The 24383-nt window shown below is 38.1% G+C and overlaps 1 protein-coding gene across 3 annotated transcripts in view; it reads right to left on the reverse strand.

Moving 5' to 3' along the window:
* Nucleotides 1–2449: 2449 nt before the first annotated feature.
* COL12A1 (collagen, type XII, alpha 1) overlaps nt 2450–24383 on the reverse strand; it is a 124763-nt gene continuing 102829 nt past the window's right edge. For 2 of the 3 annotated variants that reach the window (XM_011965824.1, XM_011965825.1), the window contains 14 exons: nt 23937–24014; nt 22729–22815; nt 21277–21330; nt 20126–20221; nt 19541–19594; nt 19131–19184; nt 14797–14850; nt 13280–13351; nt 9624–9659; nt 9460–9526; nt 8268–8456; nt 7252–7320; nt 5681–5851; nt 2450–4672 (listed from right to left, as the gene is read on the reverse strand). In XM_011965824.1, coding sequence (XP_011821214.1) covers nt 4662–4672; nt 5681–5851; nt 7252–7320; nt 8268–8456; nt 9460–9526; nt 9624–9659; nt 13280–13351; nt 14797–14850; nt 19131–19184; nt 19541–19594; nt 20126–20221; nt 21277–21330; nt 22729–22815; nt 23937–24014 — 1092 coding nt within the window. In that variant the 3' untranslated portion in view covers nt 2450–4661. The remainder of the gene's footprint in view (nt 4673–5680; nt 5852–7251; nt 7321–8267; nt 8457–9459; nt 9527–9623; nt 9660–13279; nt 13352–14796; nt 14851–19130; nt 19185–19540; nt 19595–20125; nt 20222–21276; nt 21331–22728; nt 22816–23936; nt 24015–24383) is intronic. The other variant, XM_011965823.1, reaches the window with a different exon arrangement.

Genomic DNA, 24383 nt, shown 5'->3' on the forward strand with positions numbered 1-24383 from the left:
ATATAACAGCTACAGCTCTATTAACCACCTTGGACCATAAACCTAACTTGGCCATGGAAATCACAGAAAGCAGAGCAGCAAGATAGAAAGAGCCTGGTTCCTTGACTTCACAAACATGAGAAATAAAGACATTTCTACTTCTTTAAGCCACTATAATTTTGTAGCTTTCTGTTACTCACAGCTGAACTTAATCCTAATAAATACCAGATGTGTTAAGTTTGAGGTGTCTGTGGAACTCAATGAGGGGTAGGCAGTACAGCTGAATATACTGGTATAGAACTAGGCAAGAGATCAGGGTTAGAGACAGGAAACACAGGTTATTCTCTAAAAGCTAGTCCATATGATTTTTTTTTTCCCAATAGCCTTCGGCAGCCTGATCTAAGAGTGGAAAAGCTAATAAATGTTTACATAAATAGATATTCAGATCTAAATCCATTTTCTCACTACATGTGTAAGATAACTTAAGGATCAATGTTACTTTGTATTTAAAATATTGCCTTGGAAAATAAAAGTCACTGCAGCAATTTTGTATACAACTAGCTAGTGTTGATGAGGCAGACCACATGAGGACAGTATAATCACAAACGCCTTTTTGTTAGGGAGAAATGATGATTAAAACCAAATGAGGAAGAATTGTACGTGCCAAATGCAGTGCAATAGATATAATGAATAACAAATATTTAGGGACAATTATATTGACCTTTTTTGCACAAAAAATAAAATGTAAGCTTGAGCAACTGCCCAGGCAGCAAAATTCTGTATAGACTCAAAAATGAGTGCTCATGTACTTAAGAAAATATATGTGCAAATTTCTGTTACACTTGCTAAGTCATTGTACAATAGTCTATAAAACACTCAGAAATTAGGATCCATATAAATGCTATTTGTAAATTTTGAAATCATTCCCACTGTAGACTTCATTAGAAGCTACAACTTCACATTTATTTCAGGTTGAAATAAATTTCTGAAAAATAAAAGCCCTAGTTCCAAATATACATTACACACAAGGAATTTCTTAATAATGCTTCCAAATGGAAAAGGCTAGAAAAAGTGTTTCAAGTTGTTCTGTATTCTTCTCAAAAAAAGTTTGGATAAATAAACCAGCACCTATGTGTTAGATTTCTTGTAGTTTTTCCGTGAGTTTTTAAAGACAGACTATCTGTCCTCTTCTCCCCATTGTTTAATCTGTATGTGCTCAATCAAGGATTATAAAAATAATTTTAACACAGAATCCAGCAAACACAATTAAGAAGTAAACATACTATGAAAATAAACATCACAACAAGCATCTCACCTAGTTATTAATTTTGTGCTTAGTCCCTGGTTTGGATTGCCTCAGCCCGGAGTTCTCAGAACAGAATAGAAAGCGGTTAATCAGTGCATTGCCAATATGAAGAATCAAACCCACATCTAGCCAATGAGAGAAAGTACAATTTCTTTATGCCTTGAATCCACGTGGCCCTGGGACTCCATGGGGTCAGCGGCTGAGGACCCACCCATCGTCAGGCTCTTGATACACATGTTCTTCATCAAGGACCATCAGAAACCCCAGCGAATCAGAAACTAATCAAAATAAATTGATAGAACTTGGAAGTTTGAAAACTCCTGCCCAGAGAGTAAGATGGGAGTGGGGGAGGCCATCTAGTGATAAACTAGATTAAGAATCACAAGGCCCAGAGTCTTAATCTTGTTCTGATATTAATTAGCAGTCTGTTTCTTCCCAGCAAAGCAAAAGAACTGGGTTGAACTAGGATAGTCTTGGTAGTACCTTTTAGCTTTAAAAGTGCACGTGTTGGGAATTACAAGTGAATGCTATTGAGTTTAGCAACCTGCTTGATGCCTCCTAAATGTAATGCATTCATGTATCATCTGTTCGTTTTGATCCTCATCTCCAGGAGGTATTTAATTCAGATGTTTTGCTCTGTGGAAAACTTCCTATCACTACTCCTCTCTCTTCAATTGATATTGGTTCTTTCAAACCGACATTTACATTGTTTTTCTTGATATTTAGAATGGTTTTATTGCATTTGTAAGCAGAAAAGGAAGGCATCACTAAATGTAAAATTTTCCGTTAAGGAATTTTCCTTCTAGCAATTAAACACGCTTTTGGGTTAAGTATGGTATAGAAAAGTGATTAAATGCATATGAAATCATGTGGGTTATTAGAGATTATTTGGTTGTTTGGCGTCTCCTAGGATACGTAGTTGTTTTTCCACCAACCCACACATCCTCTATACTCCTAATAAAGCCTTTGGAATCTGTTGGGCTTTTTAAGGCTCTCACTACTCTCTTTCTATGACTTCACCGTATCATTAAAAATCTAAAGTTATTTAGCATAATTTAATAGTATTAGCAAGATTTGTAACCGTATCCAAGGATATGAACTTGTTTGTTGTAACAACCACTTGAGGCAGTCCAAAAGGCCCTTCAAAGAAAGAAACATGCCATGTCAAATTTTCAGTAGTTTTATTGAAAAATGCCTCTTTTGTTTCAGAAATAAATAATATAAGGCAGTGAAATTCACAATCTGCAGTTAAAATATAAAAGCAGCAATTCTATGTTCATAGTCTTGCAAACGTTTTCCAACTGCTTTTGATAACTAAGAAATATTATATTCTGAAAAAAGTTCATACTAAATATACAACACAAACATGCAATTCCATCTCTGCAGAATAATCTGCAATTGGGCATAAATGTTAGTGTGTCTAAAACAAGGAGGTTTAAGGCAATATGGAACTGCATCCCGTTGATGCACTAACTTCATCTACATGGCTTAAGGTTGGTGGTTGTTAAAGAGATGTATACGAGCATTCTATGCCCCGGTGTATAACAGAGATAGAAGAGGAAGATAAATAATTGCAATGAAGTTGACGTTTCCCTCCCTTTTGGTTTTAGGAGGGGAATTATTTGAATAGTGGTGTAATTGAATTGCAGATAAGTATAGCAAAAGATAAACTGCCCGCTCGAAATACTCAGTAGCTCTGGGTTCCAGAACTTACTGCTTTACCTAAGAGTTTCACTGAGGCTGCCCGCTGTGCTAACTAAAGGCACACGGCATGTTCTGTCTTTGCAGCTTTTGTGAACAAAGTATTTTGCAAGCATTTCAAGGGCAAAGGCAAAAATGTCTACAGACTGCGTGCTTGGAGCTAGGCTTCCTGCAGAAACAAGGTTCTCTACAATCAGAAAGGGTACTCCAGGATGAGCAACGCTGGAAGAAACACCGCAGAAAAGACGTACACTGCTCTATCTGACCTGTAAATGAGAATTTCAACACCTCCCCCGAGCCTCGCGGCGCGGCGCGTGGTCTCTGGTTCACTGCCCGGGTCCGTGGGACAGGGCGCGCCGCCAGCGCCCGCGGGGCTCAGGAGTCTCTTCTGCAGGCTCGTCTGCGCCGTAGTCCTCATATTCCGCCGTCCGCTCGGGCTCCACTGGCATGATGAAGGGCTCGCGCTCAGGCAGGTAGGCCCCGCCCTCGGGCACATAAGGCTCTGTCCGATTCAACATTACAGTTATGGCATGATTTGGAAGGCACACACACACAGCAAAAGCTAAATCATCACCCGCAGTGATGGCACTCCAGTCTTAATCTCATAACTATAAATAAGTTACAATGTCCCCATTACTTCCAGAGAATTTGGTGATAATCAAATAATGAAATGGCACTGTCTTAAAAAAAAAAAAAAACAACCTTCAAAAATCCAGCAGTAAATACAATCATTGCACAAATACCTGGGAAGGGTCAGAGACTGGACCAAAAAACTGTAAACGCAGTACCTAAGTAGGATTTTCACAAATCCCCAAGTAACTGTTCATGCCTTCAAACTCCTCAATTCAAAGAACTTGGAAAGATGAGGAGGTGAGGGAAAGTTTTATTGGCTCCTAGAAACTGAACTCGGGGGGTGAAAAGCAACTATCACCAGGTAATATACAGTACATGACATCTTCTGTGGCTGTACCTCACACTAACTGAGTTACAGCTGGTGGGTGAGGAACACCAGTGACTACAGCAAAACAGGAAGAAAAGGTGATTTTAAACTTTGGTTTGAAAACTGCAGTTACAAAACCCAAATGAGAGGACACGGACAAAAAAGTAACAGAGACAGATGCCCTGAATCAGACACATCGCTAACAAGCAAGAGATGAGGAGCTTCCATTTGGTGTTATTCCGGCATAGAGCAAGCGGCAGGCTTTGATGCAGAAGCTTATTGTAGAATTGTTAAGTGATTTTAGTCGACAGGATCACATACAAATCATTTACAAGCCACAATTAGTTTATTATTTACATAAGACATTTCTCTTTAACCAGGTTAATTGTTTTTCTTAAAATGGCATAGTCTCCTCTGGTTAGTAGTTTTATTATGCACCTCTTTCACAACTGAGGCTCCTCATGGCTGTGTGTTGGAACTTTTTTAAAAGAATGTTTTTCTACATTATTACTGAAATGCATCAGGCTTATAAACTGACACCACTGCTTTTGTCTCATTCAAGTTAGTAAAAAGAGTCTCCACCCTCCTTTGTGATGTCGACCCGGTTCGTTAACCATTATCTGTGGTGAGATTTCCATACAGACTCATTTCCTAATAAGCACGTGCGCAAACATCTCAGAAACAGGATTTTCATGTATTCAAACTGTAAGCAGCACTGGCGACTTAGAAAATGTGTTAGCCGGAACCTGAAACAGGTCAAAGATGATAGTTTTTAAAAGTTGAATGACTAAGTAAAAAATATAAATACACATCCATCTACGTATGTAATGGTTAAAGTATATATATATATCCATATATTTTTAGTTATTCTCACATCCCATAAGGAGGTGGTAATTTAAATTTATTTTATAAAGAATTAAATTGCAATTCTGTGAGTGGGTTGCATGAAATATACATTAAGATTTGTTATTACTTTTGGTCATATGTAATTATGCATTTAAATATATAGATATATAGATATTTAGATATTTAGATATTCAACTACTCATGCACTATTTGAAAGTAGCAAATCATATCAAACAGCAGTATCATTTTTAAAATTTGCAAGATGCTTGAGGGTGCACTAATGAAATGGTAGCCATCGACCACAGCATGACTATCTTATTTCCAGATTGGCGTATCTCCCCAGTCCTCACATCCCACAAAATCAGGTATAGGAGACTTCTGCCCTCTACAATTGTCAAACACTAGAATTTCATTAACAATCTTTTAAAACAATTATTAAGTCCCATATTTTATAAGTATTAATTCTATGGCTAGTATGGGACAGTTAACTATGTTCAGTCGTCTACACCATATTATCACATAGTTTGCCTATAAATTAGATTTCCAAAACAATTTTTAAATACATATTCTTGGCATTTTACAGTTGTGTTTAACAAATCCCTGTTCCCAATCTTTGGGAAAAGAAAAAAAAAAAGTCAATTGAAGTCCCAAGAGAAATAAGGGGAGGTTTATGATGTGATTTGGTAAATGCAGAAACATGGGGAAAAAAAGAAAATAATTCAATCCTAACAGTGAAATAATGTTGTATGCTATGGTAGTGAACACTCTTACTATATACAGTCAGAACTGAAAGAGTTGTTATCTTCAAGACATCTTCAAATCAACCTTCCTTCAAGCCTAAGGAACTTCATTTCCATAAAGTTCTTTACTTCAGGTGAATTGGAGTTCCTACAATGGCAACAACATACCTGGATAGCCTTGCCCATTGTATGGGATGCTGGCGCACTGAGACGAATCACAGTATCCAGGAGGACCCGGGGGTCCTCGGATACCTGAGTTTCCAGGACGGCCAGGGGGGCCAGGGGGACCTCTTGAACCTGTGGACCCTGGTGGACCTGTTCTGGATTCTCCTTGTGGACCTAGTGTGGAGTTAAAACAAATGTATTTCCCCTCTTGTCAAATACAACTCCTGAGGTAGCAACCAGTACTTTAAGTGGCACCTCTACTACCTCAAGATTAGACAATTTACTATTGTATGGTAAGAAAATGTTTCCTTAAGAAATACCAAACATGAACCAAGGTGTGATGGAACTTTCTTACCAATGACTCATCAGAGTTAATGCCAAAAATCTACTACTTTAAGTATTTTATCACAGAAAATCTGTTTTAATAAGAATTCAGCCAAACCAGAGATATCAGTGAGTTCTTTAGTTTGCTCCCACCCTCACAGAGAAAAGAGCACCTGAAGGAAACAGCTCTGTTAGGCAGCCACATTGAGCTGCCATCAAAAGAGGGCAGTGTCTGCTCCACACCTCCAGACTATGTGAAGCAATGTTGTTTCTGGATCAATACAGTTAACATAAATGGAATGATTTAGCCACAGGGCTGTCCTTGGTTGCAAGGGTATCATGTGCCTTATAATGAAAAAAGAAATCATTTACAACCTAGTAAACAAAATGCATCAGACAACTAGTATTCCTTTCCAAAATATAAAAATGCTTTGGGAGAACAGTGAATGAAATTTACCAATATCTCAGGCCTTTTAGTGAGGCTATGTTTTCTCAGTCTAATAGCCCCATATTGAAGACTACTGGAAAAAACAGGAAATATAACCATCTTTAAAGGCTATGAGGTCAAACAAAATAGGAAAAGAAAAGGAAGGAAGGAAGGAAGGAAGGAAGGAAGGAAGGAAGGAAGGAAGGAAGGAAGGAAGGGAGGGAGGGAGGGAGGGAAGGAAGGGAAGGAGGGAAGGAGAGAGAGGCAATAGCAACCCTTTGTGTCACTAAAATTCATTTCATCATATATTAATGTTATAGTTAATGCCTAATATAACCTTTTCATTTCTTTAACAAAGGGAACATGAAAATGAAGTTATGGAGGTTGAACTTCTTGCTAAAACATATGCCATGGTAATAAGAATGCTTGAAGCTCTAGTAACAGGATGAAGTTGGCCAGGAGTGGTGGCTCATGCCTGTAATCCCAGCACTTTGGGAGGCCGAGGCGGGCAGATCACGAGGTCGGGAGATCAAGACCATCCTGGCTAACACTCTACCAAAAATACAAAAAATTTAGCGGGCTTGGTGGTGGGCACCTCTAGTATCAGCTACTCGGGAGGCTGAGGCAGGAGAATAGTGTGAACCCAGGAGGCAGAGCTTGCAGTAAGCCAAGATCAAGTCACTGCACTCCAGCCTGGGCAACAGAGCAAGACTCCGTTTCAAAAAAAAAAAAGAATAACAGGATGAAGTTGTGAATCTCTTCGGGACGGTGTGCCCTCTCAGTGTTGATACTCTTTGCCTGTTTAACATACTAGCAAACCTACCTGGGGGTCCAGGCAGCCCCCGAGGTCCCGGAGATCCAGTACCCCTTTCACCTTTCTCTCCTGGCAAACCTAAGGAAGGAGAGAAAGAGAAAGCACAGGGGAGAAATTATCTGGAAACATGTAATTTTCATCTTAACTGATAATATTTGATTCAAGTAATTCATTTCCTTAGTGAAAGCAGAACCTAATTTTTCACAGTTCACTCTTTAAGCCAAGTTCTTTCTAGACATTTGTGTAATTCTAGATTCATGGCTGAGAAAAAATTTGGCTACAAAGCAGGGGAAAAATTATTTGAAGTAAACAAACATGTCTAATGTATTTTTAAATAGTAACTAGGAACAATCATCCTGAAGAAATAGTTATAATATCTCATTGAAAAACATATTAAAGGTATTTTGTCTTTAGTAGCCCTATTAGCACAGCAGCCAAACCAGCAGAATTATAGAAACACGTAGGTTTTCTCTAGAATATTAAGTACTCCTTTGACAAAAGTGGGTACCCAGAGTCCTGAAATATCTGGAATCAAATAGTCCTATTTTTCTGCTTTTCCTTCAACTGCACTTATCTACACCATGAAATTAGAGTCAAACAAACATACAAGACCAATGCCAGACCCTGAATAAAGGAACCGAAATAAGTTAGATCTAAAACTCTAGGGCTGCCTAAGAACATTCAGTTGCTGCTCAACTCTTGCCACGGTCACAGAGAGTAATAAGATTTGAGTAGCTGATTTAGTTTGCCAAGATAGAGGTTTTCCCATTAACAACAACAAAAGTCAGAAAATAGCATTATCTGAGATCTGATAGCATTAACTGAGATCTGATAAAGACATGCCATTTTTCTAAGACATGGATCCCTATGGCCTGTGAGTTGCCTGACAGCTCTTCGGAGGCTGTCCAAACAAGACTAGTGAAAGTAGTTTGCCTAGGTCACCTTCCAGACACCTTCAACCTGTCCTAGCTCCTACGTTTGCAAATTCCTTCCTTTATCGCAATACAGAAGCCAGAAATGCCTACCTCGTTCCCCAGGGGGTCCCTGCATCCCTGGTGTGCCCGGGAAGCCTGGCCGCCCCCCAGGTCCAGGTTCTCCTCTGGCTCCTGCGCTGCCAGGAGGTCCCGGTGGACCCGGCGGGCCTGGCTGGTTGCGACTGGAGTGGTAATCATTTGGAATCTGATTCAGCATCTGATTGAATCTGTTCATCTGACCTACAAGTAGAAATAAGGCTTGTTAGTAAGAAATGCAATAAAGGAGGGATGAGAGAGTGAAACTGTTTTAGTGTGTAGTGAAATCCATCTCCATTCTGCACCCCTTCCAGGAAACAATCTAATTAGAATCCTAAAAATAAAATTAAGACAGTCTAATCATCCAGGACAAAATAGTCCCTGATAAATAATTGTTTCCACAAAATGCTGACCTATAAGCCACAAACACTACTACAAATATAAAAAGTTGTTAAAGTTTAATATGGCTCTGAAATAAAGTCTTGAGGTTTGCCAGGTGATATCACTCAAAAGAAAACCTTTTTTATAATTAGATAATTCTACAATTGTCTGTATATCTAAGGCAATGATAATCAGGTTTCAGTGCAAACTGGAATTGCCTGTGGGGCAACTTGAAAAATCTGGATTTCTGGGCCTTATCTCCAAAGACAATGATTCACTTAGCTTAGGACATGGTGCAGGAACTCTCACTTCTAACAAGCAACATAGGTGATTCCAAGGCAGGTGTTCCTCAGTACCACACAATGAAAAACATTGATTAAGCCTTCTCAAAGAGCGAGTTCTGGATTTAAGGCCCACACCAGTCTGCAGGTACTGAGCTTCATTACTTAACAGGCCTTATAGAATAAGAAGAGCCTGTGAAAAACAGAGAGGCCAGAGTTTCCTACCAAAAACAACTTTCACTGATCAAATTAATCTTCGTGAGCCCCTTCCTTAAGGTCATAAAACGACTTAAAGGTCATAACTTAAAATATCCAATGTCTTAGAAATTAAGTTTGCTGCTATTATTGTACCTTGGGTTATTATTTTATCTTAGTGACAATCTTTAAAATATCACCTTTAAGCAGATGCAAAACTGACAATGTATAAAAACAAGAGCTTATCAAAATGAAAGAGAAATCTCTTTAGAAACTTTATGACCCAAACTCTGCATTTTCTGCAATTAATTTTCAAACAATTCACACAGTAAAAAGAAAAGAAACATTACCACTTATCAATTGTTCACAGACTTGTCTTGCAACTGCTCGCATCATGTTCTGGGAAGCAATGTCTCCCTTGTTAAATTAATGAGAATGATTAGCATATTAGTTCTATAATTTTAGACTTCAATGTTTAACACACAAACGTAAGATTTTTTAAAAAAATACATACCCTATCACCTTTTTCTCCTTTCAACCCAGATGGACCCTGAAAAATATGAATTGCATACATAAGAAACTGACAAACATACTCTAAAATGATGCATGAATGCACATAATGATGAAAGAGAACAAGTTCTGTTTTCTAAAGCATTAGCAAAATGACACATCACATTTATATCCATGTTACTCACATTCTGCTTTTCTATAAAAAGGAATCTAATCTCTCTCTCTCTCTCTCTCTGTCTCTGAAGCACCTCCAAAACAGTGGACAGATGTGAATTTTGTGGTCACAATTGTAAAAGTTATGGACCATGCACACTTTTTACAATGCAATTCACGATACATATGGAACTAAAATACATATGAAGATTGCCCTTGTGTTGCCATACTTTGCTTTGTATCATCATGGTTGGTTATCTCAGCTGGTTATTGTGGAACGTCCATGAGATTAGTCTCCATTCAGTCTCACTAAGAACCAGCAGGTTTTTGTGAGCTACTTAGCTCAATATATATCCCTTAACTTCATTGAGTGATTCTTTGTACATTTGAGATGAAAGAAACTGGATTGAAGCTGGAAACCATCGTTCTCAGCAAACTATCACAAGAACAGAAAACCAAACACTGCATGTTCTCACTCATAAGTGGGAGCTGAACAATGAGAACACATGGACACAGGGAGGGGAACATCACACACCAGGGCCTGTCAGGGAATCAGGGGTTACGGGAGGGATAACATTAGGAGACATACCTATTGTAGGTGATGGGTTGATGGCTGCAGCAAACCACCATGGCACATGTATACCTATGTAACAAACCTGCACATTCTGCACATGTACCCCAGAACTTAAAGTATAATAACAAAAAAATTCTACAATAAAAAAGAAAAGAAACTGGGTTTCTCTCTTAATGAATAACTCAATCTAAATGATCCTACATCTAAATACAAGCATAGAATATTTGGCCCTACACTGTCATAAGCCTCTCACCATAAGAGATATTGGAAAAGTTTTCCTTAGAATACAGCAAGTTTTTGTCTTTCGGTAATATATTTCCAGGCTGCCAACTGCTATCACCGAAGGAACATCTAAATCATTGACAAATCAGGTAATATCCCATACCAAACCACTTCTCACCGTCTCCATGGAAACCACCGCAGTCCAAACCAAGACTCTCGCCTGAAACTACTCCAATAGCCTCCTAACTGCTCTCCCTGCTCCCCATTTTGCTACTTTATAGTCTATTCTCCACACAAAAACCAGAATGATATTTTTTAAAGAAAAATTAGATCATATCACTCCTTTGACTCTAAGAGCCTTCCATCCCATTCCCATCACACTTAGAGGAAAACAATAATTCCTTATCATGGGCTACATGGTCCACATGATCATCTATGCCTAGCTATCTGACCTGATATTTTATCCCTCTCCATTTAACCCCCTTCACTTTGGTACCCAGACCTGTTAGATGTTCCTTTCATATGTCAGACGCATTCCTCAGCCAGGGCTTTCATTCATGCTGTTTCCTCTGGTTGAAACCCTCTTTCCATAGATCAAATAGCTTTTTCCCTCATTTCATCCCAATGTCACCTCGTCAGAGAGGTTCCTGGATGACTGTATCCAAAATAGCTGCCTTCCCACCAGCACAATCATTCTCTAACCCTTTACTCTGTTTCTTGCTTCTTCATGATACTTATTATCATGGGAACCTATATTTACATGGTTTTGTCTATATCCGCCCCCCCTCAGAATGTCTATGAAGGCAAGAACTTTGTCTTGTTTGCTGTTATATCACCTGACCCTAGAACACTGGCTAGCATATTATAGGCACTAAACCAATACATGTTTATTAATGAAGTATTCTATGAACATCTCATGGAAACATCTCCTATAGAATATCAAGTATTATAAGTTAGCAAGAAGATATCAACTGATTATAATAGCTAATGACATAAGCTAACAATGATTAAGCCAAGCTCTCTGCTAAGACCTATATATACCTATCTGCTATGTTTGGTTTCATAAATAAGAGGAAGGTAAGATAAAATAGAGAAGAAAAAGAGAGGAAATTTGCTACTTTTGAAGGACGAGGAAAATGAAGGAGAAAAGGGAAAGTGCTGGGATCTAAATAAATGTATACCAAATTATAATTATCATAAGAAAAACCGGAGTTGTCTATTTCCTTGCCAAAAGTATTAGATTTTTGTGGAAACACTAATATTATTGTATTTGGAGCATTTTGCAAGTGCAGGATTTTTTACATTTACTGCTATTTTGAGATTGTTCTGATGTGATTTTTAATTTATTGGCACCCTGAGATTGTCCTATTGTTCACGATTTGTAGACATCATCTTTATTTCCAATATTTATAGATCATATTTCAAGTAATAGCTGTAGACATTTCTTTTAGGCGTCTAGCTACAGCCATCAATTATATGAGTAATATTCTTATATAAGACACTATTGAGGTCATAGTAAAACAAAATGAAATGCTGAATGGGTAGAAAAGTTTCATATACTTACAATTGCTCTTGCAAAGTTTCTACCATGATCCATTGAGGAAAAGAGAGTAATAAAGTCACATGCTAGAGTACACACAGATTTTAAAGTATTTAGGTTGGTGCAAACGTAATTGCGGTTTTTGTCATTCTTTTTAAACTAATATACCAGGAGTCCTTCTATCTTTATGTTGCTTGCTTAATTTTATGAACCATACAAGGCAAGCCCTATCACATAAATGTCCAATCCGAAGTCTGTCTGAAATTACTTTTTTTAAACTTGGGTTTGTGTAATTTGAACAATACTTTAAAAAGGAGAAATTCTGTCCAGAGAAAAGCCCTGATAAATTTTTGTCACTGCTAATAGTTGGACTTAATTGTCTTTAAGATAAATTTTTATATTTCAGGATGCTATTCAGACAAAAAAAAATGCTTAAATAAATTCACACTTCATAAACACAAAAAAGGAAAAGTTCATAAAAAATATGCAGCCCAACAGTCATTACAAATAATTGTGGATATTTTAGACACTTCAAATTCAGTTTTGGAGATACTAATTTGGAAATACCAAATATGTGTACTACTATCTCAACTACTATTTTAACCAAAATATCTGCATAAGAGAAAGTTAAATGGGGTATAAACTGGGGCAGGACAGTATTTAAAAAGTAAAATGATCAATTAAAGTTAATAAATAACTTTAATTCTGGTTCTGATGTTCTAGCCTCCTCAATTAGATAGAAAAGAACAAATGGAAAGCTGGATAATGCCACAAAAGGGTTAATATTAGCAAGCTAGGGATGGAGGCGCTGTACACCATCATCATGTATTTTTCCATCCTAAGCAGCATACCACTCCTAAGTAAAAAGAATCATTTTGCTGACCCAGCTCTGAGTGTTTATACAGTGCAGAAATATGTGTCTTGGCTCATAATCCCATTCTCCTTTTAAAGAAACCCAGTGACCACAATTTTCATCCCAGAATATTATAACAACCCAGAGAGAAAAATTTAGAACTGGTACCAAGTCAAATCCATGAGTTTAGCATGGTTTCAACAAATGCTTCAAACACATTACAGCAGAGATAACCTAAATATGACAAAGGCTTGCAGTTCTCATTATTTATTTCCACAGTGAAATGACTGTCAGTAGACATGCAAGCTGTCCACTTACTGGTCTGCCATGATCTCCAGGTTTTCCTGGCTTCCCACTTGGTCCTGTGACTCCCGGGGAGCCTGGGCTTCCCTACAACACATGGAGAGGGAAGGGGACTGTTATGACAAAGAGAAAATCCCATCTAAAGAAAATGAATACAGCTTGTTTTAAAAGCGTTTAAATGAAACAACTCATAATTACACATTCAGGAAGAATAAAACCAAATTTTAAGATAACATGAAATAAAAAACTCTTGACAATTACAGTGCAATCCTTATGGACTATATAGTTTTAAAATATATTTTGAGACCAGTTGAAAAATACATGCATACGTATACAATCAGTTTCACAATTTAAGACTGTGATCCTGGTAAATTGGTTACAAAGTGGATTTGCAGAAAGCAATTCCCTTTTTTTTAAAGTTTCCTACTACAAGACCAGACAATCCTTCAAAACACAGAAGTTGAAAATTTGGGCTGGAGAAGAATTAAGAAGGTGGCCAGTTTTGTGCTAAGTTGGGCACCATGGCAGCAGAGTCTTCCCTTGTCTGCTGAGAATTGCACTCTCAGCTTAGAAATTCATTTTTCCCTTTGGAGCATTCTCCACACTTTCATTCCCTTCCATCATGTCAGCACCCTTAACCCCACCAAAATCATAAGATTTTCTCCCTGTTGCTTTTACCACAGCTTCCAGACATTTTGGTCCTATATTTAATAGAATATTTATAATATGTACTGGCCAATACGTCAGGTTCTAAAGCCTAAAATTTTCTTAACATGGAATGTTCAGATTTTGTCAAGCAATCCTCTACTCCATTGATTACGCAAGTGTTAATCTCTACAGTAAACACTTAACATGAAAGTTTGCTGTGCATTTAAATCCCCCATTACCTAAAGATCTATATTTGAAACATAAATGATACAATTATTTTAACATATGCTCTTTAGTCTTCATATCCTGCCACACAGACATGGAGGCTATCCATCACCTCAAACAATTTTACTGGGATCTCACCTGGATGCAAGTATACAGATGGCAGTTTCAAAATCATTAATTTAAGTATTTTTCCCAATATCTTAAGTTGAAGACCTTTTTAGTTGTAGATAAAACTGACTTCCTCAGAACAACTGATGGCTGTTCAATAATAACTGTTCTTAAATTTTAAATGTTATAGCCACAGATTCTTAAAATTCTGTAACAGGAGATAACTGAACCACTGAGGTTATAAAACCCAACCACTCAATGTAGGGATGAAGAAACTGAGGCACCAACCAGCTAGTAGCTAGTTAGTTAGGGATTTTTTTTTCTTTTTCTCAAGTGTAACTTGATTAAACAGAAAGATTCCGTATTTTAACACATCTGTTTTCTCTAGCACATTTTGATGTAGGTAAATAAAAACACATTTCCCTCAATGATATACTCCACAGCACAGATTGAATGTGCTTCAAAAGCAGGTTACCTGGCTCTTCTCTAGCCAAATGGAGTGAGAGGGTCGGGGCTGAAGGGCACAAAACTGAAACACATTTAGTTCTTACCGGTGGCCCCGGTGGGCCCCTGGGTCCCATTGCACCGTCTTTTCCAGTGAAGCCCTATTGTAAAAATGAAAGTAATTACAGTTAGGGAGGTCATGAGCAAGTGAAAAGAAAAGATGCTAAACAAGTTGCTAAAGCTGAAGGCTGAAGAGAAGGATTTAGCCCAACGTGCTGTTTGGCAGGTGAGCTTTCAATATGAAGGCAAAAAGCAAAAGAAAAAAAAAAAAAAGAAAAAAAATATTTTCAATTTAACTTATGCCTTTTACTGAATAATTAACTTCTATGCTCATTCACTTGTATAGTTATAAATAAAACAATTTTAAGAGCCAAACTAACCTTCTCTCAGGAAGGCAGATTCCCTTCATGAAGATTTTTTTTTTCTTTTGTAATAGCATAAAGAAGTCTAAAGGAAGATTTATACATTCTATGGAAAAACCAATGTCCACAGGTTGGCCCAGGAACGATGCAGGTGAGAGGAAAGGAAAGTTGCTGAGAAAAGCAAGTGGTATCATAAAAGATGATATTATGGTGGCAGAGTCTTCCTTTGTCTGCTGGGAATTGGACTCTCAACTTAGAAATTCATATTTCCCTTTGGTGAATTCTCCACGCCTTCATTCTCTTCCATCATATCAGCACCCTTTACCCTCAACAAAACAGTAAGAATTCCTCCCTATTGCTTTTATCACAGCTTCCGGATATTTTAGTCATATATTTAATAGAATATTTATAATATATACTGGTCAATACATCATGTTCTAAAGCCTAAAATTTCCTTAAGATGAAATCATCAAACTTTTATTATAAAACATTCCTTTACCAAATATGCAAATATTAAGCTCTGCAGTAAATATTTAACATGAATGTTTACTATACATTTAAACTCCCCCTTATCTAAGAATATATATTAAACATAAATAATAAAATTATTTTAACATATGCTCTCAAGTCTTCATGCCCTGCCATGCACACAGACATAGAGAAGTCTGTATGGAAAATCCTGACCACCCAATTAGAAAACTCCCTTCCTCATTCCCTGAGCAATTGTCAGACAGCTAGAGCAGGACTACTTAAGTCTCCACTCCTGGTGAATTTCTTTCTTCCTCTCTCAAAAGAGGCAAAGCTGGACTGGGTGCAATAGCTCATGCCTGCAATCGCAGCACTCTGGGAGGCCAAGGCAGGAGGATTACTTAAGCCCAGGAGTTGAAGACCAGCCTGAGCAACAAAAGGAGACCCTGTCACTAAAAAAAAAGTGAAAGAAAAAAAATAGCCAAGCATGGTGGCACACACCTGTGGTCCCAGCTGCTTGGGAGGCTGAGGTGGAAGGATCACTTGAGCCCGAGAGGTCAGGGCTGCAGTGAGCCATGATCACCACTGCACTCCAGCCTGGGTGACAGAGTGGTACCCTGTTTCAAAAAAAAAAAAAACAGAGGCAAAGCTGTCTTAACTGCCCTCCACTCAAAACAGAGGAAATCCTCAATCCTGATAATAAGCAGTTAATTTTTGCAGTGGTCTGTCTCTCTTCATCACACACAAAGGCCAGAACTGCCTCAGCGTCAGTTCACTAGGCAGGAATAGAGCACATCTCCCCACAGGCTTGATCTCTGGCTCGTGCGCCCGCATTTATATGTTATTTTTTTCTCTCTCTGTACAGTGCCAAATGACCTTCGCCTGGAATGAGTCATCCTGCTACCCACTTAGCATTCACTCTCAACAGCAGATCTCTGAAATCCAGCCGAGGATTTCTGAGTCAGGTCATTTTTTAGAGATGTTGCATTCCTCTGTCAGAGATTTTTGTCTCATTTTCTGCAGAGTGTGAAAGTAATCGTTTCATCCATATTCTTGGATTTTCACAAAAGTCAACAATTTGGATCTCTTCCCGAATTAAGTATCCACACTTTTTATTAGTGCATTGACTTTACAATAGAAGTTTAAATTATTCTTTTTACTTTGTTGGAAATATTCCACTTCCCCCCCCCCCAAAAAAAGACTTTTTTCAGAAACTTTTAGAGATAAGATTTCAGCTGTTTGCTGGAAGATCTAGGCCTGACTAACAAAAACAGATCCTAACCCTATCTGATGTAACATCCGTATCACTTCTAACAGCCACTTAAGAAAAAAATTCCCTATAATATTACTTGGACAATTTGAATAAAATTTCTTCTACCCAAGTTTCTCCAACTATATAGGATGCTCTTTTTCATTTTTTATGGTAAGTATCATATTTCTAAATAATTAATCCCCCTTTAGTCAGTCTAAGAACTTTCTGATCAACCATTTCCTTTTAGAGGAAACATATTCCTAAATTGGAGTGAAGAAGATTTATTGTGAAGTACTCAAAAAGGCTACCCATTATGCCATCTGCAGAACTTCGTACCACAATTTTATTTTATTCTTCAATTTTGGTGCAAGCCACAGCAGTTATTTTCACTTCTACCCATGTGAAGGTGGCTGAGAAGACCGATGACCATTTTCATAGATACACATGTACAGATACCTGTATATGTGGTTCTTTGGTTACTTTCTAATAGCCCCCAATACTGTGCCTCATGTCAAAAATCGTCTGTGCGGAAGACGATCTCTGTATCTTGTTTCTCCCTACTTGATCCTGCTAACAAATTCTTCATTCCTCACCACAACTCTTGGCCTTGATCTCTTGTGTTTCCTTCTCTTCACTTCCACTACTGAGTTCAAGTTTTGTTTTGTTTCAGCTGAGATTCCCATCTCTCCAACTTTCTAAAATTGTTGATGCCCCACTAGCTATGCACCCTCCTTTTTGCATTAGTGGTCGTTTACTAAGCAGTAGGGAGGTACACAGGCTGTGAAGGAAAAGGGAGAACAGTATCCTGAAAAGTTCTCTTGCCCTCATCCCAGGGTGGCCTCACCACAAAGCTGGACACAGACTAGAATTTGAGAACGGAAGAGCACAGTCCCTTCCAGTCCCTTACTTTTCAAGGATGCAGTGACGCTGCCTGATGGTGATGTCTGTCTGAGCGCCAGTCCAGAAAGGCAGTGCTGCTGAGAAGTATGCTAGGGACCCCGCCGTGTGTCTGCATGAAGCCCACATTGGGGTGGATGTGATGGGCACAAAGTTTCAGTCATAGCAGCAGCAAGCAAGTCAGTCCATCACCACTTCTCAACCGCAATATTCTGGGGTTTACTTTCTAATAAAGAAGACTGACTTGTCACCCTTGTACTCTCACTGTTGTCCTTTATTGTAAAATAAGAATTAAAAAAAAACCTAACGTGCCAGTCTCAAAAGAGTCAGAAGATGTGTATGTCAGAACTACCTCCACATCCCGTATCCCAGAAAATAGTTTTCTCTTTGACCTCTGTCATATCTCTCCCCCAAACTCAAAAGGAGGCATGGGAACAAATAAAGTTCACTGGCATATCATCTACCATTTTGTATTATCTTAGGGCAAATCTTTGCTCCCTCTGAATGGCCTGCCTCTGCCCAGCGGTGTCTTGGAGGTGTTAAGGCTAATAGATCTATGTTTAGTGACAGCTGTTACAGTACTGGCTTCCTCAGATCCTGCTGCTAGTCATATATTTTAACTAGATTGATTAATCAAAATACAAACTACTCTCAGACTATTTTTGGAACCATAAGATGCTGAAAAGTCATTAGTTCCTTTGTTTTGCGAAACTCTTAAAATTTCTGGGTTCTTTTTATTAAAGCATTTGTGGTCTCCTGTGGAACCAAATGTTTCACATCATTGATGAATAGAGCATAGAGGTCATGTTCACCATGCTTCTCATTAACTTATCCTAGAGAAGACTGGGCTTCCTGTACTGCTTTCGTGCTAAGTCAAAACCAAACCTGAAAGCTGCTACCAATAGGAAAAGTTCCTACTAAATACCAGCTGTCTACCCTACCATCAAGGCCTAGAAGTGGTATTTGAGTTCTAAAGGTGTAGACAGGATGTCTTGAGTTTGTAGAAAGTGCTACGGGAGTCAAGGCTACCCTCATGGTTACAGAAAAGCTGCCTCATAACTAAGATTTTAATTTTAAGATTTAAAACAATTTGCTGAGATCCTTAAATCTCTTTTTAATCAGTTAAAACTCCTTTTCTGGACTTCTTTTTATGAATATGATACAGTAAGAAATTTTCTGAAAATTAAAATTTCAAAGACTCCCCTAGAGTCCCACCATTTTATTTCAAAGACCTTGACATTGATCTGATGTTGGGTGGTCCACTGACATTAGCTTTGCAGCTTTCCACAAGATACATGATTCATTACCAGCCTTGCAAACTGGATTTTGAAGGGTTCTTAATTAATAGGCAATCATGTGACATCATTTCCAACATCATTATAGCCTGCCCAAGAAAACTTACTCTATCTCCTGGAGGTCCCATTGGTCCTGGTGGGCCAGGTAACCCTGGAGTTCCCTGCACAGAAGGAAACAAACAAGTGAAACATTATAATATACTTCCTGTGTGGGAGAGAATCCTTGCTCTTTTCCAAAATGTTTTTTTAATTCCAGAGACTCTGAAAAGAAACTGGAGAACAGAGTCAAGCACATTGCCAAGCATACAGGAGATGCTCAGTCAACGAGCAGATACCTGAATTGAACAGCACCAACTTGAAGGCTAAGACCAGGATATGAAATGGAAATGAGGTGAAACACATATCCAGGCTTCCGCTTTGCTACTTAACCTGGGTTCACCTTTTGAGGCACTACAAAGGGAAATTTTCAAATAACGCATGACAGGGGGAAGAAAAGGCAACTTAGAGACCAACTCACTGTTCGGCCTGGAAGTCCTGGCTCTCCAGCATCACCTTTCATCCCTTGGCGACCCTAGAGTGAGCAATGGGAAAACAGTTCTCAGGCATTTCACAGAGATTAAGTTAAAAAGGAAGACATGAGTCACTTACAAAATCTTCATCACTTCATAAATCCAGAATGAGCACAGAAGGGTATTTTTGAAAGGAGATGAATAAACCTTTTTTGAATTAGTGCTCATTTTTTAAACTACAAATGCTGTGTTATAATTTCTACTTACAATGTTATGGGATAATTTTATATAATTATGGGATATTATACTTGCCTTAAAAGAATACAGTTTAACATAGGCGATATCTACATTACTTATAAGAAAATGTTTAATGAAGTCAAATAAGTAGCAGTAATTTTTTCTACACAGTTTTATATTATTACATAGTCTATTTACATATCTAAAATAACAGTCATCATAGTGACTACTATCTTGGTGACTAACCTTGTTGAACTATCTGAGAAAACATTTGATTTGGCAAAATGTAGAAAAGATTCATTCAACTAAATGTTTATCCACCATTCTTATTTAATGCAGAAAGGCTTTGTGCTTACTTGCTCTCCCGGAATAGAGAGTCCATTGGGTCCCTGAGGGCCTGGAGGACCCTGGGGGCCTGGAGGACCTATGTCTCCACGAGGACCAGGGGGCCCCTAAAATACACAAGAGAGAGACAACCACAAATAATGTAATACTTTTTCAGTGCTGACATTTAGTCAGACACTTGTCATCATAGCTCTAAGACATCAATCATATAATCTTTGTAAACATTTCAGAAATCTACATCTATGAATGTATTTATTAATGTAATTTCCTTCTTCCCTTTACTATTGAAAAGTGCAATAAATTCACAAAAGCACTTCCTTTCCATAAAAGTCCTATTAGAAATAGATTTTTTAAATAAAACACATTGCATATAAACATTCATATATTAATTTTCATAGACTTATATGAGATTAAAAGCTCAAGTCTCACTGGATTTGATTTATTTTAAGCTAGTCCTCATTTCTCTTAGACTTCAGCTTATTTCTGGGACTAAAGGATATATAAATCAAGCAAGGAAAGAAAAGATGCCCATGGATGAGGTGCGCTGTGCTGGAGCTCTTTTGCGATCTGTCTAGGTGGAAAAGGCACAACCTTGGCGTCAGGCCTGGGTTAGCATTCTAATCTTGCCCTTTCCTAATGGGGTTATTTTATCATTAATTATATTATGACCAAAAACTACATATTGTCTTCATAAAATATTCCCCTGAGAAGCTTGAGTTGTCGTACAGAAAACCAGTGTGGAGCTGGCAGAAGGGGCAGGTGACCCCTTGTGAGCACTGAGCATTTTCTTTTCTGAGACTGGTGAAAAAAGCAGCAGCAGAACTGCTCCCAGCAGGCTCCACCTCTCTAGAGGGTCTCTGCTCCCTGTGGGGTGTGGTTACTCCATCTGCTTCCCCATGTTCCGGCCAAGCCCTTAAAGATCTTCTGCAGCTTCCCCATGTGTAATTGTTACACCTATGACATGCATCCTATGCATTTCTTTCTCTGGCTTGTCTAATCCATCATTATGATATCCAGAGATAAGACAGAGGTAATTACATTACCGGAGGCACACTAAACCTGAGCTGACTTGCTCAAGATCACATCCCCGCTTTGTGAAAATTTGAACAATCAGATTTCAGCATATAGATGAAAATTTAAATGCACTCTAAAATATACTTACAACTGCCCCACTGATACCTCTTTCACCTCTGGGACCTTTAGCACCAGGCCCTCCCTAAAATACATAGAGCACATATTAGTGTGAACATAGGAAAGCAGGAAGAAGTTGATACATAAAAAGTGCTTCAAGAAAAAGTGCAATCTCCAGACAATTAATATTCTACAGTTGCTTGCAAAATATTGAAGCAAATATTTCATGTCATACAAATATGCAAGGCAAGAGAATTTCAAAACTTTGTACATTCTGAGCATCGTATTTTTAAAATTATATTTCATATTTCAAGTTTTCATTTCAAAATCTGAGGTTTGCTGGGAAAAGCAAACATACTACTTGTATACAATAAAGAGAAAAATGAGCTTTGGATTTATATGAATTACATTCCTCAGGGAAAATGATGGGCAAAAAGAAGAATATCTTTACTCTCTCAGAATATTAGAACATGTACTTAACAGGAATTCAGAAACAACTGAACAAAGAGGAAATAAATATCATAGTGACATCCAAGCATGTTACCTCACAATGACAGGGGAAAAAATCCCAACATCTCAAAAACATCTAAGTCACATCCAGGATATAATTTCATGATTATAAATATAAATCACTGTTACTAGAAAAAAGAATGGTAATTCCAGTGACATTTTGATTCTATATATGAGGAGCTGCTTTGTAATTAACCTAAAATCAGTCTACATTATTTGCTAGGACCCAGGGATAGTAAGTTTTGGTGTTCTGTGAATCCCTGAGCTCTTCCTATGTTAATTACATATTTTCTTAAAAGAAGCCAATGGAGATTAGAGCTATCCTCAAAATTGGCCCAGATCAGATACTGGATTGACTAAATCAAGGGGTTTCACATTGATCAATGAACTCTATCACTGCAGTCTTCAATGTTTTGCCTTGCACTTTCTTGGCCTTCCCTCCCAACCAATGAATAAATCTGGTCACAGTCTTCTCACTCAAGTTATTCCAAACGCAGAGTTTATGATATCACATGTGTTAATTACCCTCTCTCTATGTAATTCTCATCATACATCTGCTACATAAGGTGCACATGTTCTAGGTTCTCAACAAGTTGTTCTTGAGTCAGCCTCTCAACTATGGCTTTGTACCAAACACTTAAGAAGCTTTCAGGAGACGTAAGGAATTTTCAGTCATGTAATTACAGATGGAAATCCAGCTTCACATCTTTAAGAAAAAAGCTCCTGAAGACTAGCCAATATTATCATTCTTGCATGGCTGAAGAAATATGTCAAATGTCAGAATCAAATATTCTTCCTGATTTACTCCATTTCAGATGTCTAAATATACTAAAAAGATGGTCTGCAATTTAGCTTGCTCTATCCTAGAAAACCTGGATGAACTGAAGCATTTTATTGACTCTATACCAGCAAATAGATAATCACTCTAAAGATTTCAAAGGAAAAACCAGAGGAACTATTTCAATTTCCTTACTGCAGGGCCTGGAGGTCCTGGAGGTCCAACGCTGTCCTGTGTACATGTGCAAGAATTTGGAAAAGCAGGGCATTTTGCCTCATCTCTCTGCAATTTTGAAAAAAATATTTACCTTTAAATGTAGAGGAAAAAAATGCCTTCCCATCCCCACCCCCACTTACATGCACAAGGAAGTCTGTTTCCCAACTTAAAGAAATAATTTTACTTATCATTATGAATAGTCTTATGTTGAAACTTGCTGTGTTCCTTTATGTCTTTATTTTAGGCATTACATTAGGAAACCTCACTGACAAAGAAATGTTTACGTGACCACTGAGACCTCTGGTAATTTAATCCAATTTCCTCTAATCCGGTGTTAGAGACTTGTTGTGTATCTCAAATATCAATTCCCATTTGGGAAAAAAAAAAATCCAGAATTCTGTCCTCTTTCTCCATTAGCCACATTGTTTTGTCCCTCACTTCATTCAGGTCTCTGCTTAAATCTCCCCTTATCACTGAGGGCTACCATCACTGTCTATCCCTTTGCCCTGATTTGTTATGCATCCTAGGACTTTCACTCAATAATATAGTATATATGTCATTGTTAATTTGTTCTCTTCCAGTGCCTTTCACTGGAATACTCACTTTTTACTGGCTTAAAACAAGCACACAGATTGGTGCCCAGCTTATAATAGGTGCTCAATCAATATTTGCTGAATAAACAATGCACACCCTTCCTGTGGATGTATGTGGGTCTTTGCTGGTCAAAAGTTTCAAATCCATCACCAACATTCAACATTGTAACCATTACCACCTACATAGATACTATTAAAGAAAGGCCATCATCTCAAAAAGAAATACTATGGTTATTTCTACCATCTAAAAAACCTTAGTTATCCAGAAAGGTGCTGGCTTGTTCTGTAAAATGCTGATAATTTACAAGCAATAAGAGGGCTTTACAGTAAGTGGGCTTATCAAACACATTAACTCAGCAGGACTTTTCTGTTAGGGAGAATTTCCAGATACAGTCTGTGCATTCCCAGCTTGTGAGGGAGGGTTCACACAGGCACTGGCTTTTCTGTAGTAGCTGGTGAGCACCCACACGTTGCATGTCTTTTAGCTCCATCCTGAAGATGCAACTGTGGAGTGCTACTTCCTCTCCCAGGCACAAGGGTTCATTCCTGGGAAACTGTTAAAGCCATGACAGAATTCAATTCTGTTTTACTTACCCTAGAGGGAATATCACAGCATCTGTCTCTACTGGTCCACACTGGGCTGCAGACAATGTCAAAACTCTGGATTTGGAACTGCAAACAACCAACAGCAATATCAGCTAAAGATGCATGAAAAACATTTTATATTGGCATTTCCACATTGTAACCATTGCCAACTTCTCACACAGACTCTGTCAAGGGTGTGAGCCATTGAGAGCAATGTGATCCTTACATCATGAGGAAAGAACATAAAAACATATGCCTATGAGAAAGAGATAGAAAAGTGAAACATGTATGTAGATTCCCACTCCTGATTCACTACTTTAGCCAAAATGCAATGTTTGAACATATGCCTATGAGAAAGAGATAGAAAAGTGAAATGTGTATGTGAGATTCCCACTCTTGATTCATTTCTTTGGCTGAAATGCAGTGTTTGAGTTTTGTGTCACTTGTTTGTTGTGT

This window comes from Mandrillus leucophaeus, unplaced genomic scaffold, assembly GCF_000951045.1.
Source record: "Mandrillus leucophaeus isolate KB7577 unplaced genomic scaffold, Mleu.le_1.0 Scaffold738, whole genome shotgun sequence".
NCBI lineage: Eukaryota > Metazoa > Chordata > Mammalia > Primates > Cercopithecidae > Mandrillus > Mandrillus leucophaeus.